Source organism: Dioscorea cayenensis, chromosome 4 (genome assembly GCF_009730915.1).
Source record: "Dioscorea cayenensis subsp. rotundata cultivar TDr96_F1 chromosome 4, TDr96_F1_v2_PseudoChromosome.rev07_lg8_w22 25.fasta, whole genome shotgun sequence".
NCBI lineage: Eukaryota > Viridiplantae > Streptophyta > Magnoliopsida > Dioscoreales > Dioscoreaceae > Dioscorea > Dioscorea cayenensis.
Window position 1 is genome coordinate 1356586 of NC_052474.1, and position 19181 is coordinate 1375766.

Here is a 19181-nt window from a genome sequence, read left to right on the forward strand (position 1 = left end):
ATTTCCAAAATAGTTTTCTACAGTTTTCAACATTGGTTACATGCTGGTGTTTGTTATTGACATGTTATTTTTGTTGCAGTTTTAGTAAATTATGCAGGTTATTTTCTTCTTGCTTGATTTGCTTCAAAATTATCTTCAGCAGCCTTAAATTTTTTTCAGGTGAGACTAAATGACACTGATTGGTGCTGTCCTATGGAAATTGTGAAGGAAGATACCATCGTTATTGTGCTAAGAAAGCATGAAGGTGGTCGCATATTTATCAAAACAGAAGTCCGTGGTTATGATGAAGGTTCACGCTTCTCAATAGTGTTCCGTTTAGGATCACCCCATGGCCCAATCAGGTGACATGATATTTTCTCTTTGCATCAAAATTGGCTTTTAATTCAAGTGAATATAAATTACAAGCTCTTAATTAAGCCATTGGTGGACAGAATTGAGAATAGGACGTTGGGCTCAAAAATTGGCATTCGTCAAGCTGGGTTAGATGATGGTGCCTGGGTTTACTTGGATCCCCATTCAACTGTAAATTTCTCTTGGGAGGATCCATATGGGCAGAGACTAATGGATATTTGCATCCAGAGTGAAATTAATACTTACGTCCCAAATGTCAGCTTGGAGAAAACGACAGAATGTTGTACTATTTTGCAGGGTCATGGTATCCGATATGATGTTATTGAGTCTGGAGATATGAAGATTGCTCGATTTACTGAAGGTAGAAGTGTGTTATATGGAAATCCTGAACTACTTGCTTCCAATTGGGGCATCTCACCCTTGCCTAATGAGGCACAAAGCAACAATTCACCTTTGGAACTGGTGATAGAATTGGGGATTTTGGGGATTTCTCTGATTGATCATAGACCGAGGGAGCTCTTGTATCTATATTTGGAGAAAGTCTTTGTATCGTATTCTACTGGTTATGATGCTGGACTGACAAACAGGTTTGTTTTTGGTTTAAACTTTATAAATTTGCTAGCTTTCAAAATAAAGTTTTGTTTTGCAAGCTTGTGGATTTTGTGGTTCATTTTTTATTTTATTACCACTGTGTTTGGATGTTGTAGTTGAGTTCGTTGTTGAAACCTTGAACTGCTAAAAACAGAAATAAAAATGTTGCCTGGAACCTATTCACATCATATAAGTTAGCCGATAATTGATGGCAGTCCTGCTGTCTAATCTGCGTATCCTGATACCAAGAAGGAAAAGCACCATGTCAGTCATTGGAGCAGTGATTCTATTTTCACTTAAAGGCTAGTAGTTCTTTTGATTCTTAAATTCATTGGAGTTGTGTGATCCAAACCTAAAGAGTGTTGTGTTTCCTAATAACTCACTTGATCTATGTCAGAGTAATGGTATAAAGATGAATTTTCCATCTGTCAAAGTTAGTTTTTTTTTTTCTTCTGTCATTACCTTAAGCTTACAAAAGATTATGCTTTGTCTGTTAATATGCACCTACATTTCTCCATAACAGGTGCTTAGTTTGAATTGATTTTTTTCCCTTGGAACTTGGAAGCTCTGTTGGATCTTTAGATTCTCCATAACATGATAATTTTGGCTTTGATCAAAATATTCATCAAATTCTAAGTTTCAAACTTGTCTATCATGTCAATCTACACATATTGAAAAGTTCATTAGTTTACAAATATGGTCAAGTATAATTATTTCAACCTGCTTACTGAGATAATGTTGTGTTGATGTCAAGAATTTGATTCTAGCTTGAAAAACCTTCTTTTTCCGGTAAGTAGTAGGTAAGCAGTAAGATTTATATTTTCTTGATTCTAACATGTTTTCTTGCCATTCGTGCCATCTTTCTTCTACTACTTGTGAATATGTTATTGTTGTTATACCTTCTTTCATATTTTTCTTGCTCATGTGGATCATGTTTATTGTCTACTGTTTAGCTGAGTATTTTTTAAAACAATATTCGTGACAGGTTCAAGCTAATTATTGGACGGCTGCAAGTTGATAACCAGCTGCCTTTAACGCCAGTACCTGTTCTATTGGCACCAGAGGACATACCTGATATAAACCATCCAGTATTTAAGGCAACAGTTACAATGAACAAGGAAAATATAGATGGTATCGAGGTTTACCCATATGTCTACATAAGGGTAATGCTTTGTCTATAGCTTCAAGCATTATCTTGTATCTTGTATCTTGAAGTGTAAGCCATACAAGCCATATTTCCTTTGTTTGGTGACATTGCTGCTCTTTTCACTAATCAGGTAACTGAAAAGTGTTGGCGCGTTGATATTCATGAGCCAATTATATGGGCACTGGTAGATTTTTACAATAATCTTCGGTTAGATGGTACCTCAAGTTCTTCAAGCATTACTCAAGTGGATCCTGAAATTCGATTTGAGTAAGATTATTATGTTGATCCCAATTCTTTTTCATGAATTTCTCAGTATTTTGATGCGCTGTTTGTTTGTACTCTTTGTACCTGCAATTGGCTGCTCACTCATGTTCTATATGTGCCATCATCTAACTGCCTGAATAGGTTATTGCATGCCAATAGCACTCTCTGGTGATGTCATAATATCAGTCGTTAGGCTCTATAGTACATATATATTTATATTTGTCGAAGTCAGGCCTTTTGTGAACCTACATCAACAGCTATATAGAGTTCCTATATTTAAGGGTCAGAAACTTTGAAGCATTATTTTAGCATCTAAATCTTTCAGAGGAAAAAGTTATATGGACAGAAAATGGTTGTTGATTCCATTAAAGCATGGGAAATGACTAAGTGACTTGGAAATATTATAGCCATTTCCCGAGTGTTATGAGAGTTGAGTCTCCAAATATAAAATGTTTTGCGTGTTAGTTGCAAGAGAGTCCTGTACTTTTTATTATAGTTGATAGACAGCGTTTATATGCTATGTCATAGGTGGTTTTACTCTGTGATTTCTCTGATCATGATGTACTATTGAACTTGATCAGAAAGGCATTAAGTGGTCAAAGGTCTGAAATTCTTATCAAGATATTTTTATGACATATTATATGTAGCAAACTGTCAATCTAGCCTTATTTGCTTCTGTTGCTTTTGTCATGATGATCTACTCCTAATATCTAATTGATCACCTACTGTGTACTCTAAAATTGCTTTTTTCTTATCTTCTTCATAGTTGAATGTTTACTCATATCTATAGAAACTATTAGTTCAGAGTCTTCAGACCATCTCAATGGGTTATCTTACTTCCCCAACTGCAAGGATTTTGCATTGGGGTTGTGTGTTGTGTTTTTTAGATATAAAAAATGATACCTCTTTATATATTTTACTATTTTTTCAGACTAATTGACATCTCAGAGGTAAGGCTGAAGCTATCACTGGAGACTGAACCAACTCATAGACCTCCAGGTGCCCTGGGAATATGGAGCCCTGTTTTGTCTGCAGTTGGGAATGCGCTCAAGATTCAGGTTGGTGCTGACCAATTGGATGTTTTAGGGTTTGGATGAAAGAAAAGTTGCCTTCATTTAGTTCTTATTTGTAGGTGGTTTTTCCATATAACTTTGTTGAAATGTGTAGTTAACACATTCTACTATTTTGCATGTTTTTATTGTTATTGTCATTAACAATAGGAATTTTCAAGAGCAGCATCAGTTGGCACTTGGCACATGAATATTCTATTGTATTTAATACACATCTCTTTTTAGTTTTAATTTGCTGTGACATTTCAGTTTCTCCCATTAATATTTTTCATTTCTTTTGTCTCAGGTCCATCTTAGAAAGGTAATGCACAGAAGCAAGTTCATGCGGAAAAGCACCATTGCCCCTGCTATATTAAACCGTATTAGAAGAGATCTTATCCACAATCCTTTACATTTAATATTCTCAGTGGATGTACTTGGCATGACCAAATCAACTTTATCTTCACTGAGTAAAGGTTTTGCAGAGCTGTCAACTGATGGACAGTTTTTACAATTGCGTTCAAAGCAGGTAGAAATTCCATCTCCCCTGCTCTCTGCTTCCCTCTTGTCTCTAACTATCATGCGCTATTTTAGGTGTGGTCAAGGAGAATTACCGGTGTTAGTGATGGTATTCTCCAAGGAACTGAAGCTCTTGCACAAGGTGTAGCTTTTGGAGTGTCTGGCGTTGTCAGGAAGCCTATTGAGAGCACTAGACAATATGGTCCTCTAGGACTTGCCCATGGACTTGGTCGTGCTTTTCTAGGGATTTTTGTGCAGCCATTGAGTGGGGCTCTGGATTTTGTTTCCCTGACTGTTGACGGTGTTGGTGCCAGCTTTTCAAGATGCATGGAGATTTTAAGTAACAGGACAATTGCCCAAAGGATCAGGAACCCACGGGCTTTTCATGCAGATGGCATTGTTAGGGAGTACTCTGAAAAAGAAGCAGTTGGACAGGTATTATATTCTATCCTTCATTTTCTAGATCCTCTTTCATTGTCTTGGGATTGTATATCAACTTTCATGTCTAAATAAGTTTTCTTGTTTGAATTTGATTTGCTCTCGCATTTATGACAATTTTGATCTTCATTTTGTGGTAATCCTTTATTTATTTATTTATTTTTGTGGCTTGGTTGAAGAACTTTGAATTGAATACTGGTAACTAAATCTAATGAATGTAAGTACACAGTATTGTTTTAATAAATGAATAGAGATTTAGTGATCAAAGAATACGACGGTTTATATACAAGGGTGCCCAAATCATGCACTAGAGAAAACATAATGTTATCCTGAGGATGTGATAATTCATTCACTAATGAGATTTTTTTTTTCTACTCAGTTTTTTACACCCAATATCAATAAAAATCTTTTTGTCTTTATTCTGAGTTGAAACTTACTTTGCTTCATTTACGTTCTTGTTGAATAGTTGATTTTTGTTTGTTTGCCATGATTTACCATATATTTTTGTGGGAATACATCAAGTCCTTGAATATTACTCCCTCCGTTCTTTTTTTTTCTGTCGTGATTAACCAAATCTCACGTACCAATAAAGTTAGTTATTTCACAAAATTTTATAAAAAACTAGTTATTTTTTTCAAAAATATCCCTAATTTATATTTTCACATTTCTCTCTCATATTTCATTCCAAGAAGAGAATTAAATAGTGTTAAGGGTAATTTTGGGAAAAAAAATAATAAATACTTCTTAATGTTAGAAAATGACAGATAAAAAAGAATTTGGATTTGTGACAAATAAAAAGGAACGGAGGGAGTAATTTGAAAGAGGAAAGTCCTCTATTATCATGGGATCCCATCCCAAACAGTATATTGAGTCCTCTTCTGAAAAGTCCTACAACAGAATGCTTCCTGCATCAAGCGCCTATAAAATATTGTATCTGATGGTGAAACCCAGTTCTATCTGAATTGTGTGAATTTTAGGTTGAATTGAAAAATCTTTATATAACAAAAAAAATGGCTGTAGGTGGTAGCTTTTATGTTTAATATTATAATGTGGTTTCCAATCCTAATCTCCTCCACAACAAAATATTTCAAGGCTCTAAATGTTCATGATATTGCGTCTAGTGCCAAAACTATGTTCTGTTTTGTATATTGGGAACTTTATCTTGAAGATCAAAATTGTTTGTTGTTACACACTCTTTCCCAATTGTTTGGGTGTGTCTACAATTCAAAAAATATATAAAGGTTGCTTACATTTTGTTAGATCTGAAAACTGCATTTATGCCATGGTAGTCTTCAGTTTAGTCCTGTTTCTAAGCAGCATTGTTTCTGAGCTATCATTTATGCCAAATGTTTCTTGATAATTGATGTGGTCATGGCCCCAAAATCAGAAAGTGAAATGAATAATGTGTACATAGCATTCAAGTTCCTGCTACTTCCAGTTTATAATAGCAAACTTGTTGCTATAGATAGCCCTCTGTTTTTCAATGAATGCCCCAGTTTAATCATAATTATCTCTCCCTTCCAGATGATCCTTTACCTGGCAGAAGCAAGTCGCCATATAGGCTGTTCAGATTTATTTAAGGAGCCATCAAAATATGCATGGTCGGATTCTTATGAAGACCATTTTATTGTGCCTTACCAAAGAACTGTTCTTATAACGAACAAGCGAGTTATGCTGCTGCAGGTTAGGAGAATGTGATGCAGCTCTATTGATATCTTTATTTATTTATTTTTTCTATTGCCATTAATGTTCTCTCTGTTTTTTCATCCCACTGCTAGTGCACCGCTCCAGAAAAATTGGACAGAAAGCCCTCCAAGATATTATGGGATGTACCCTGGGAGGAAATCCTGGCTTTGGAATTGGCGAAAGCTGGATGTCCTGAACCCTCTCATGTAATAATTCACCTAAAGAACTTTAGAAGATCTGAAAGCTTTGTTCGGCTTATAAAGTGCCTTATCATGGAAGATGGTGAGCAAGAACCACAGGCTGTAAGGATCTGTTCCTCTGTACGAAAAATGTGGCGAGCACATCAGTCCAGGAAACTTCTAAATTTAAAGGTTGGCCCTGTTTTTATGTTTGTGTTGGGGAATGCATGTGACCTACTAAATTTTAATTTATCGTGCTACAACGCATGTTATTTAGGTGCCTTCAAGCCAGCGATATGTAGAGTTTGCTGCGGATGAAACAAAAGTGTTGGATTCAAGCAACAAGAATAAGCCAATAATAAAATTGAGGGGGTTTTCTTCTGTTAATTCTCTTTCTGATGATAAGAGATTCGTAAAGCACAGTGTCAACTTTCAAAAGGTTTGGAGTAGTGAGCATGAGTCCAAAAGCCAGTGCACATTGTTCCTGAAACAGGTAAAGAAGAGAGGCTATCCACTTTAACTTCCATGGTTATCTACCTTTATGTAGTGCGACTAATGTCTTTGGTTTTCTTAGGTTGCTGGTGATGACATCCTATGCAGCATTTGGAGACCCTTGTGTCCTATTGGGTAACAAATTTTCTTTGAACCCCAAATATTTTGCAATTCGTAAATTTGGGTTGTCTTCCTATCATTGTACATCTGTAAGATTATTCAAGCATCGCATCTATGGCATCTGTGGCCAACATAATGCTAGGGAAATAAATTACAAAAGAGCTAAAAGCTCATAGCTCATGATGCTTGATGTACTTTTTTCTGTATGAGGGCTAGCATATCATCTATGAATAGCCGTCTTATTTTCTAGAATAACCTCTTCCTGCCATTTAATTTGCAGTACAGTAATGGAAGTAATGTCAGTAATGCACCAGTAAAATTCTATTTACGCATTCAGTTCATTAGTTCCTTTTACTGTTAGATTGGTTCTGGTAAAGTTCTATTATATTCTTCTGAGGCCCCAATCAACTTGGATAATTAAAGAGTTCTGGTTTACTATCTTATCTATTAAGTCATTCATTTGAACAGTACTCTGATTTAAAAGAGATGATGGTGATAAAGTCGTCATCTAAGTTGCTAATAGTCAGGTTTAGGGTTTGGGCTTTCAGGTATGTTTCAGTTGGAGATGTGGCTCACGTCGGTGCTCACCAACCAAATGTTGCTGCAGTTTACCTGGCTTCTGCTGGTAGCTTTTCAGTTCCTGTTGGTTATGACCTCGTGAGTATTCTATGCCCAAACCGTTTGGCTCTATAGGAAATTAAATAGATTGGTCGATTTCATTTCTGTCAAAGATCGAGCTAGCAATGCAATTCAATGTTACTTCGATGATGAAGATGGTATTCCCATCTCCTATTTATGAGTTCCTTCACAAGTTAAATGGGAGAACTTTATAGTACTTGGACACTGTAATTTTTAAGGGAAAAGTATATCATGTTTGGGATTATATCGTTTTAGAGTGAAATTTACTTGTCCAAGGAATTGAAGATCATTGAGAGAAACTAATTCGATGTTGTATTTCTTTATTTTTTTATTTTAAGGTATGGAGGAACTGCCCCGAAGATTATTCTTATCCTGTGTCAATATGGCTTCCTAGAGCACCAGATGGCTTTGTTGCAGTGGGATGTGTGGCAGTGGCAGGTTATGCAGAGCCTGAACTAGACTCTGCCTATTGTGTAAGCGCAGACATGGCTGAAGAGACATCCTTTGAGGAGCGAAGGGTGTGGACTGCACCAGACTCTTATCCTTGGGCATGCCACATATATCAAGTTAGAAGTGAAGCCCTCCATTTTGTCGCATTGCGACAACAGAAAGAAGATTCTGACTGGAAGCCCATGAGAGTTTTGGATCGTCAATCTCTGGAAGCATCATCAGAATTCCCAAGACAGTCGAATGTAGATAATAATGCAGAGAAAGGATCTACAAGTGCAAGCCTACCACATGAAAGTCAAAGCAAAGATGAAAATAAAACTCAATAGAGCTTCAGATGATTTACTTTTGTATACAATTACATCTGTGGTACATGCTTATGCATCCGAGTGCGATCATATTATCCAGCAAAGTTACATTTTGTAAAAATGTTTTGTTTTCATTGTATGTTTTTTGACTAAAGATGTAATTCACACATCACCTCAACTCAACAGTTCTCTAATTATTATCTTTTATCTTCCACTTATTTTGGTTGTCTGTAGCTAATGAAGATGGATTAATTGTGTTTGCAGAAAACCCGAAAGGCCTGCTTTTCCCTCTGGTTTGAATGGGGGGGAGCATTGACGGAGGTGTTTATTTCTAAACTGGCCGTGTTTCCACTGTCCTGTTTAGTGACTCAAATTTTGTAAGTTTTTCAAACAATTTCTTCTTTTCCTTGGCTAACTACTTTTGACATTTAATGTTTGTATGTTGTTAAAAAAAAAACAGTTTTCTTTTCAAGATTCAAATTACTACATTAGAAAACAACAAGAAACGTGTTTTGATGGCATGCAATCAACCGTTAATTGAGATACGTTGTGTTTGTTCTCCACTTGTTCTTATTGCGTGGTATTATTAATTATTCATAACATTTCCTTTCATTGCCAACTACTTTTTGACAATCAGTGCTTGTCTGTTGTAAAATAATTTTTTTTACAACAGACAAACGAGAAGCGTGTTTTGATGGCATGGAATCAACCGTTGATTGTTTGTATTGTATGATTATATTGTAATTAAGTTGGCCAAACCATCACCGGCTCCTTGCTCTACAACAAGCAATGGCCAAAGGTCTTAAATAAATAAATAAATAAATTAATAAATAAGTAGATAGATCTGGCGAAGATATCTGGACAGTGACATACATTGACTCATTTGAGGAAACTTCCATGCATTAATAACTCCCTCCCATGTTTCTTCAAAAATGCTTTTTGATAGAGATTCTAAGAGAGAAAAAAAAAAATTATCTAGTTTCATTGGTTTAGATATTTCTAGTTCAGACAGGATAAACCTGAGAAACAATACTGCTGCTTTCCAATCCCACATTTAACAAACACAAGTGTCTCTTTTCTTTTTCTTTTTTTTTTTAATTTTGTGACCAAATGATCTCTTAAAAATTGTACTAAATTTGTTATATGTATGTATGTATGTATAATTATCTTATTATTAGTATTATACTATTATCAAAAGAAGGGAATAAAAAGTACACCAAAATCCTTCACCTTGTTCATGCTTTAAAGGAAAAGAGTGGCATATTCACCCTCTATAAGTAATTGTCTGTTTTGGCAAGAGGGAATGAATGGTAGGGTCAATGATGACTGATTAGGGCCACATAAAAAGGGAATCATTTAAGCTTGTGGACATTGAGAAATCTAGTTTTTTTGCCAACCTCCTCCTGATCACTATCAGACTTTTCAGTAAGTAATTAAGAAGAAGAAGTAAAAGGAAGGAGGAATTAAAGTAGGGAAGGGATAAGGCTTGATACCCTCCACACAAGCATCTCTTGGCAAAGTGAAGGAGCAATGTCACCACCAGCTCAGCTTTGGGGTCCCCTCTTTCTCTCTATTTCACTTTTTGCTAATAAGACATATATTGACGGCAACCTCTTCTTCTTATTACTATTCCACATGCACCCTGATTTTGATCCATTTTCCATACTTTGATTTTTTTTTTTTTCTTTATTTTATAAAAAAAAATTAAGAAAAATTGGATGACAACCACTAAAATATTAGAATAAATATAAAAATACGTAATTAGTCGAGTATAGAAATACTTCATAGAAAATTAACCATCATAAATTCTTTAAGTCAAAATGCATGCACTCTTGTTCCACAGATAGATAGTGTAGAAATATAAATAAACAATATAATAAAATTGAGAACCGGATATATCGGTGATAGCACAAGGCTGAAGTTTATCCTCTGACACAAACGCTGCAAATTTTGAATTGCTGTATCTCTCTCTCCCTCTTGATTTTTTAATGTCGTTGTGTCCATGATTTCCATGCATTAATTACTGTTTGATATGATTGGTAGATTGCTTAACTTTGTTTTATTATTGTTGTTTAGAATAAATATATATATAGGTGTCAGGTGGTGATTTGATTTTGTTTATTGATGCGGAAATTTCACCGAATGGAAGTGAGAACTGATTGAAAACGTTTAAGAAATAAATACATAATCTTATATAAATAAAGAATATATATATATATATATTAAAATAAAGTCAGGACAAGACAAATTGGATTTCCAACATGACCGAACTTGGTAGGATTTTCTTGCGTGTTAGTTTGTAAATCCAAACAGATGCCAAATAATCTAGTTTTTAAAATCTCTTTGCCTTTAAAATTTTTTTCAATAAACATTTAAATAAATAAATAAAAAAGCGTTAATTATTTAATAAAAACATAAAAAGGGGGGAAAATCCAACTTTTACACAAACTCATGCTTATCATACTCATACGTATTATATATAAGACAAAAGACGGTATAATATTCCAACCCCCAAAATCAACCTCATGACTGAGAAATTTTTATCCAAAAACTCTTGGTGGATATTTTCACCAACGACTTTCATGCACTTTTTCTTCCTCTTTTTCTTTAAAAATTTTTTTTTTTTATTTTTTATTTCCCTCTAAAACGTGTCCACACTGTTACCCCACCAACCAAACTCTGAAAATCCACACAACTCCCTCTCATTTTGTTTAGTTTATCTATAAAAACACACCACTTCCTCCTTCACCTTCTCCTCACTACTCCTTCATTCATATTATTTAAATTCTCCAAACCAAACTTACTTCTTTATTTCTTTATTTATATTTGTATATTATATCTCTATTAGTAGTGCAATTCCCTTATTTATACAAGCAATTAATTAATTAATGGCCGGCTTAACACTACGTTTATCCACATCATCATTCATGAGTACCATAGACACAACCAAAGCCCACAAGCCCAACGATGACTTCCCAGCCAACTCAGTGGTCCGTGCTTTCCCGGCGGCTTCTCGGCCACCACCGGCGTCCAAGCTGAGAACTAGAGCAACCAACAGCACACAAGAGATGAAGGTTGAGGGTGGAGTACTAGTGGCTGAGAGATTGCATCATTTGGTTAAGCATGAAGGAATGACGTCGTCGACGGCGAGGGTGCCGGTGTACGTGATGTTGCCGTTGGACACGGTGACGATGAACGGAGGAGGGTTGCATAAAGGGAAAGCTTTGAATGCGAGTTTGATGGCGTTGAGAAGTGCTGGTGTGGAAGGAGTGATGGTGGATGTTTGGTGGGGGATTGTTGAAAAAGAAGGACCTTTGAAGTATAATTGGGAGGGTTATAGAGAGCTTTTGGACATGATTAAGAAAAATGGTCTTAAGGTTCAGATGGTTATGTCTTTTCATCAGTGTGGTGGCAATGTTGGGGATTCTTGCAGGTAACTACTTTTTTTTTTTATTATTATCTAGAGTTAATATTATTATTATTATTATTTTCTTATCAAAAAATTTTTTTTTGGTGTAATATTTACTTATTTTTCATATTTATTTATATTTAGATGGATAGATTTGAAGTATTAATTTAATACTTTCACGTAACATGTTTTTTTTTGGACGGAGCACGTGAGAAAAATCTTTTGTTTTCATTCAATGAATTTTGGTCACGAAATTTTGATTCAAATATCTTCTCACCCATTTAAAAGCACCAAATCTCCTGGTTTATTGGTGGGGAAAAACAAATCAATTTTTGGAGTTTTTTTTTCTCCTAAAAATCAATCTTTGTTATCACTAATGACAAAGGAAAAAAAATAAATTCAAACAGTCCTAAACATCACTTTGTATACTCTCTTCACTAGAAATGAATGAAAAATTTTGTAGAACTTGATAAGGAAGGCTTCAAAGTAAACATAGTGCCCCTTTTGTATTTTTTTTTTTAATGATTTATTTATTTATTATTATTTTTTGGTGAGAATTCAAAGTTCTAAGCATGAATGTGTGTTTCTGCAGCATACCACTGCCACCATGGGTTCATGAAGAAATGAGCAGGGACCAAGATATTGTATACACAGACAGATCTGGCAGGAGAAACCCTGAATACATCTCATTAGGTTGTGACATGTTACCAGTGCTGAAGGGCAGGACACCGATCCAGGTCTACTCCGACTACATGAGGAGTTTCCGTGACAGATTCAACGATTACTTCGGCGATGTCATTGTGGTAATAGATTCATTTTCCAAGCATTCATGCACTTGATATGTAGGTTTATATATGCAGGCAATAGACGAGAGCGAGAAAAAATAATAGATGATCTCAATTGTTTTTATATCTGTTGCATATACCTGATCATGAACATGATAATAACTGATGGTGAATTTCAAATCTGGTTTCAGGAGATTCAAGTTGGGATGGGTCCTTGTGGGGAGTTGAGATATCCGTCTTATCCCGGAGAGCAATGGAACTTGGAGGTTCCCAGGAATCGGAGAATTTCAATGTTATGACAAAGTAAGCAGTAAAGAAAGCATAAAAACTCAAAATTTTCCTGCCCTTAATGATGATGATCTTGCATAGATGTATTTCTCAGGCATACATGGATAATATGACTATATTTTTTTCAAGTAAATGGAAGTTTCTGATGCATTGATAATTGATTTATAACAGTACATGAAAGCTTCCTTACTAGAATCAGCGATCGCGGTTGGACACAAGGAATGGGGCTATGGTGGACCACATGACTCAGGATATTACAACCAATTCCCTGAGGAGACAGGTTTCTTTAGAAGGGAAGGAGCATGGAACACAGACTATGGGAGATTTTTCCTTGAATGGTATTCCAACATGCTCTTGGAACATGGAGACCGAATCCTAGCATCTGCCGAGGAGATTTTCAGAGGTACCAACACTAAACTATCAGCCAAGGTTGCTGGAATCCATTGGCATTACAAGACTCGCTCCCATCCAGCAGAACTCACTGCTGGATATTACAACACAAGATATAGAGATGGGTACCTCCCAATCGCTCAGATGTTGGCAAAGAAAGGTGTTGTCTTAAATTTCACATGCATGGAAATGAAGGATGAACAACAACCAGGACATGCAAATTGTTCTCCAGAACTGCTTGTAAAACAAGTGAAACTAGCAGCAAAGGCTGCTGGAGCTGAACTCGCTGGGGAGAATGCCCTGGAAAGGTATGATGAGTCAGCATTCTCCCAGGTTAGGGCAACAAGCAGGTCTGATGCAGGTGATGGTTTGTGTGCTTTCACATATTTAAGGATGAACAAGAGGTTGTTTGAAGAACATAATTGGAGACAGTTTGTGGCATTTGTCAAGAGCATGGATGAAGGTGGAAGAAGAATTTCGCTACCTAAGAGTGATTCAACTCATTCTGACCTCAACGTTGGGTTTATTATCAACAACAGTCAGAAGAAAGAGTCGACTGAGACAGCTGGTGCGCTGTAAATATACTAGCATGATTACACGTAAAATTAAAATTGCATCAAATACATATAAAAGCATAAATAAGGAAACATCTTGAAGTATATTGGACGCTGAAACATAGACATGATTTTCTATGTAAAAGGCATGTAGAGTTTTTCTGTTACAGGCCATTGTACAACATACTATACACTGAAAGAAAATCAAATAATATTTAGAATGCCACTGCAGATCTATTGATTGATAAAATTCAGAAATTCCCATCATCATATTGGTGTGCGCTATTTTGTACGGTAGAGGAACTGTTTCATCATTCCTCAAAATTATCACCTCGACAAATTTCTTATTTTGAGATGTTAACCAATCTTCCACTGCCTATCGGAAGCAAAACTAACCAATGAATTATGAAATCATCCTAATACTGAAAACATGTCATGAGGCGTCAAAGAAAACCATCTCTAGCCAGTTGACATTGCAATTGAGCTTCCTAAAATTTATAACACGCACATCATAGTCTTCGATCAACAAGGCAAAATTTATAACAAGCATATCACCTTGACAAATTTATGTATCAAATTATTTTTAGGTCAATTACCAAGGAAGATAAGGACACCAAATATGAGTTTGGCGCCAATGTTATGGCTTCCTATCACTTACCAGGAAAATTTAGAGTGTGCAATCAAAGAATCACAACTGGATGTGTGACAGAAACTAAGTCTGTAAACACTCAGTTGAACAAAGGAGAAGCTTATCATAAAACCTTGAAGCCTAGTAACTGAGTGGGGATATCCATTCACCAGCAGCCTAGGCTAAACTCATGGCAACAAAGAGAGACATTTAATACTATAATTTCAACAAGCCCCTCAAGGAGCCAATACATGGATGATCTATGATAAACCATACAACTCTAAGCATAAGATTTGAACACCCTTTTCCTAAAAATTACTTTTTTCCAACATCAAAATCCCATAACATGTTTTCCCATAATGAAAATATAACCAACAATCAAACAATCAAAAGAAGCCACAGCGACAACAACGAGATCAGAACCTAAAACCGAACTTCTCAATAAAAACTTTTATTGTGACGCAAGCACAGTTACCTCAATGCATCAATTCAAGAGCTCCCCTTGGAACCTTCATTGCCGCGCCGGAGATCCTCCACCAGATCCGCCAGTTCCTTCCGAGCCGATTCCCTCCCAAACATAAACCCATACCTATCCAAAAAAACCAAACACCACTCAGATCGAGAGAAGGACAAAGGGAAAGAGTATTGAAACCCTAACCCTAGATAGAAGATGCTCACCAGAAGGAAACCGCAGAGAAGACCCCCGCCGTCGCAAGGGTTTGGAGCAGCGAGAGCTTTTTCTCCATCGCGATTGGGTCTCTAAACCCTTCCCGCCCTCAACCCTTAATAGGACTTTCAATCAGGATCCGATAACCCGAATCCGATAACCCCCACCGTCGCAAGGGTTTAGAGTCTGACTTATAAATTATCGGGTCGGATTCAAATCGGATTCGGGTTCGGGTTTCACGAGAAAGTCCGCATTGCCCTCAAAAGGCTCCGATGCCGCCGTCCCCATCCTCCAATGCTCTCCGCCGTGCGCCGCCTCTCGCGCCACCGGTTCTCTGAGCTCCATCCTTGCCGCCCCATCTCCGCCGCCGCCGACACCGCCTCCGGCAGTGCCTTCGATCCTATCCTCCAGTTCCTCCCTCCTCTCCCCCTGCCATCTCGAACACTCCCGCTTTCCCTCCGCCGCGCGCTCCTCCTCTCACTCGCTCGCGCCCTCAAGAGCGATCCCATCTCCCACCCCTCCCTTGTCTCCTTCTCCTTCTCCTCCGCTCTCCTTCTCTCCTCCTCCTCCCCTTCCTCCCAAATTCTCGCCCAGCACCTCCTCTCCTCCCTCCTCCTCCTCCATTCCCCTTCTCATTCCCTCCACGAAGAGCTCCTCCAATGGGCCCGCCAAGAATCTCACTACGCCGCTCTCCATCTAACCCTCCGAGCCTTCCTCGGCGCCAGCATGCCCTCCGCCGCTCTCTCCGCGCTCCATCTCATCCGCCTGTCCAACAAAACTCCGCCGCTCTCCGCCCTCTCCATCCTGCTGCGCCTTCTCTTCAAAAAAGGTGACACCTTTGATGCTTGGAATGTTTTCAAGGAAATGCTTGCAAGAGGCCCCCGACCGGGCGTTCGTACATTCAACATCATGATTCTTGGCTCTTGCTGGAGAGGCAATTTGAGGGTCGGGATGGCGCTTTTGGAGGTCATGCGGAAGTTCTCTTGTGAGCCTGATACCTGTAGCTATAACATCTTGATGAAGGCTCATTGCTTGCTCGGAAGATACAGTGATGCACGTAAGGTGTTTGAGAAAATGTCCAAATGGGGTTGTATGCCGAGCATTGTTGCTTATAATATATTGATCGATTCCTTATGCAAGGAAGGGAGGATGGAGGATGCGAGAATATGTTTTGATGAAATGGAGAAAACAGGTTTCAAATCGAATACGGTTACTTATAATGTGCTCATTAGTGGGTATGCTAAATCAGGGCAGCTAGAGAAGGCAAATGTGGTTTATGAGGAGATGAGAAAGAAGGGATTAGCACCTGATTGTTACACTGTCAACATTCTTCTTGCAGGGCATTGCAAGTTTGAGAGAGATGTGAATTATGACCGGCTGTTGAATGATGTCTTGAGGCCTGACCTGTTCAGGGATGACACAGTGTTGGATGTTTTGATAGCAAGATGTTGCTGGGATGGCCGGTTTCATGAGGCTAGGGATCTTTTGAAGCAGCTGATCGATAAGGGTGTCATGATCAGAGTAGCTGCATTTAACTCTGTTATCACAGGTTATTGCAAGGAGGGATTGGATGAAGATGCTTTTGACTTGTTTCGAGCTATGGTAGATGCTGGGTTGTCACCTTCAGCCACCACTTGCAATTCTTTGCTCATGGGCTTGTGCAAGAAAGGGAGACTGAGTGATGCAAGCAAACTGATTGAAAAGATGGTAAGCAATGGGTTGTGTATGAATATATCTGCTTTTACAATCTTTTTGGATGCATGCTTTAGAGTAGGCGATCTAGATAGTGCTAAGAAGTGTTGGAATGACATGAAGATGCAAGGGATTCACCCTGATGTCATTGCCTTCTCAGCCTATGTTAATGGTCTATGTAGAGCTAATTATATAGAAGAGGCACACGAGGCTTTCCTTCAGATGTCCAAGAGAGGATTGGTTCCCAATAACTTTGCTTACAATTCACTGATATCTGGATATTCTAGAGTTGGAAATGTTGATGATGCTTTGAAATTGGAAAGTAAGATGAAAGAAAACAGACTTGTTCCTGATATCTTCACCACAAACATACTTATTAACGGACACTGCAAACAAGGAAGTTTGAAGCGGGCAAATAACATGCTTATGCAACTTTATGACCGTGGATTAACCCCTGATGTTGTTACTTACAACACAATAATTGGGGCTTATTGTAAAGCTTCTGATATGGCAAATGCGGAGAGATTTGTTAGTAAGATGCTTGCAGAAGGGATTGAACCCGATATATTCACATATAACATTTTGATCCATGGTCTTTGCAGTAACTATATGATGAACAGAGCTATGGAGATGGTAGATGGGCTTCTGTCAATGGGATTTGCACCTAATACAGTTACTTACAACACCATGATGAATGGTACTTGCAATGATGTTCTTGATCGCGCTATGATCCTGACTGGGAAGTTACTTAAAATGATCTTCCTTACAAATGTTGTTACCATTAATCTGCTGCTCTCTCATTTCTGCAAGCAACACATGTATAAGAAGGCATTGATATGGGGCGAGAAACTTAGTCAGCTACCCTTCAACTTCGATGATGCCACATGGAATATACTTAAACAAGCTTATGATAACCCACAAGAAGATGCAGTGAGTTCTAAGACGGAACACAGCAGGGAGCCTGTTTCTGGAATTTTCTCATGTATAGCACCTATGAATATCTACTCAGGAATAAGCCTGCTGAACATAAACAATTGATGATTCCAGATATAATTGATCATGGGATCTCTTTGTCATCCAAGATGATGGATGTGAGGTAGTTATGTGGGAGATGTCAGTGCTTTGACCGTTGAGGCTCTTGGGATCAATGTCAACTTTCATATATGCCGAGCTCTTCGTGGCAAAGTAATTTATTGACGTTGGAGCTCTTCATGGCTAAGTAATTTAAAGTAATTTATTGGCGTTGGAGGATGGGTGAAGGACCTGCTTTGGTGTCAGTTCTTGTGCTCATCAGAGTACTGCAGTCAATGGATTAGTTGCTGCACCGCTGAGGAGGACTCCAAATTACTGATGGAATTGACAATTCTTCTTGTCAATTGACAATATTTAAGATCGGTGATGATAGAAATACTGTAGCATTTGTTCATTATGAAATGATAGAGAATACTTTCTGGCTTTGATCTGTTTGGGTTGTTGGTCATGAGATGATAGCTGAAAAAGTTTTGGCCTATAACTCTGTTAGAAGACCAATAGATCCAAGATTCTGCATTCAGATCTTTGTTGTACACTTTCTCAACCATTCTTTTCATAACACGGCTGATTTTTATTTATGATGATTGTTAGAAGTTGAGAGGCAACATGTGCTGTGAAATTGTTGTACAAGTACCGATTTGCCCTGTTTGGGTATCATGTGTATCATATTATACTTTTCTGCAGGTAAACAAATGTTGCTGGAGTTTTGTTATGTCTTAATAAAGGTCTTCACTACTGGCAGATAAGAATAGGCTGTGTGAATTTATCTGGATAAAACAGTGATGCTGAGAGTCATTGAAGTTCAACTTAGTTTATTCTTTCTGGTTCTCCATGTACTATGATCAAGTCATCAGACTTGCATGGTGAAGTTTGCTGGTTCTGAGGTGCCTGTACTTGCTGGAAAATAAAGCCATTTGTCTTTCACATTAGTTACTGAAGCAATCATGATTCTTCTATTCATGTCACTCATTAGTAACCCAATAATTATTTGGTGTTTATCTTCAACCGACTTCACTTGTAAGTATTACATATGTTCTTCTCATCGTCATCATTTCTCATGTAATGGCATGATTTACTTTTACCTATTGAGATGATAAGTATTCCCGTTTCTGTAGCAGATTGATACCAACTTCTAAATGCACTTTCCACTCATGCATTTGATGCTGATCTTTCAAGTTACTCTGATTAGAAACTGGAGTGAACCATTGCCTTATCTTCTCAGTCTATTAGCATTGCATTGATCTAAAAATTTGGCAATTGACCATTGTTTTCACAAAACATGATTTGGCACGCCTACCATTTTCTTCAACGAGGACCAAAACCAAGTAACACCTAGAGGTGCCATTAAGCAGCGATTGTTGAATGAAAATTAGTCAAAAGTTTCAGGTGACTATTTTTTTCTTAGTTATATTTTATTGTCAAATGAGATCATATCATGAAACGCAAGGCAATTTGTTTTAAAAAATTCCCCTCAGGAGGATTTCCAGAGTTCATACCGTCAATATA

At 37.5% G+C, this 19181-nt stretch overlaps 3 protein-coding genes across 7 annotated transcripts in view; all 3 read left to right on the plus strand.

Annotated features, from left to right (window-relative positions):
* Window positions 1-8448, plus strand: part of LOC120259563 — a 49963-nt gene extending 41515 nt beyond the window's left edge. For 4 of the 5 annotated variants that reach the window (XM_039267192.1, XM_039267193.1, XM_039267195.1 and 1 more), the window contains 13 exons: window positions 160-341; window positions 432-938; window positions 1928-2105; window positions 2220-2356; window positions 3285-3411; window positions 3710-3931; window positions 3997-4356; window positions 5884-6042; window positions 6138-6416; window positions 6502-6717; window positions 6799-6851; window positions 7385-7493; window positions 7814-8448. In XM_039267192.1, the coding sequence (XP_039123126.1) occupies window positions 160-341; window positions 432-938; window positions 1928-2105; window positions 2220-2356; window positions 3285-3411; window positions 3710-3931; window positions 3997-4356; window positions 5884-6042; window positions 6138-6416; window positions 6502-6717; window positions 6799-6851; window positions 7385-7493; window positions 7814-8251 (2967 nt within the window). In that variant the 3' untranslated portion in view covers window positions 8252-8448. Of the gene's footprint in view, window positions 1-159; window positions 342-431; window positions 939-1927; window positions 2106-2219; window positions 2357-3284; window positions 3412-3709; window positions 3932-3996; window positions 4357-5883; window positions 6043-6137; window positions 6417-6501; window positions 6718-6798; window positions 6852-7370; window positions 7494-7813 lie in introns of all 5 variants that reach the window. The other variant, XM_039267194.1, reaches the window with a different exon arrangement.
* Window positions 8449-10981: 2533 nt separating this feature from the next.
* LOC120258390 (beta-amylase 3, chloroplastic) lies at window positions 10982-13882 on the plus strand. The gene is given in 5 exon segments (XM_039265768.1): window positions 10982-11663; window positions 12232-12442; window positions 12616-12666; window positions 12668-12727; window positions 12884-13882. Coding segments are annotated over 5 exon segments (1665 nt in total). The 5' UTR covers window positions 10982-11118; the 3' UTR covers window positions 13682-13882.
* A 1084-nt stretch (window positions 13883-14966) lies between these two features.
* On the plus strand, window positions 14967-18195 carry LOC120258389 (pentatricopeptide repeat-containing protein At5g39710-like). The gene has a single exon (XM_039265767.1). The coding sequence runs from the start codon at window positions 15246-15248 to the stop codon at window positions 17679-17681; it is 2436 nt and encodes an 811-aa protein (XP_039121701.1). The 5' UTR covers window positions 14967-15245; the 3' UTR covers window positions 17682-18195.
* The last annotated feature ends 986 nt before the right edge of the window (window positions 18196-19181 follow it).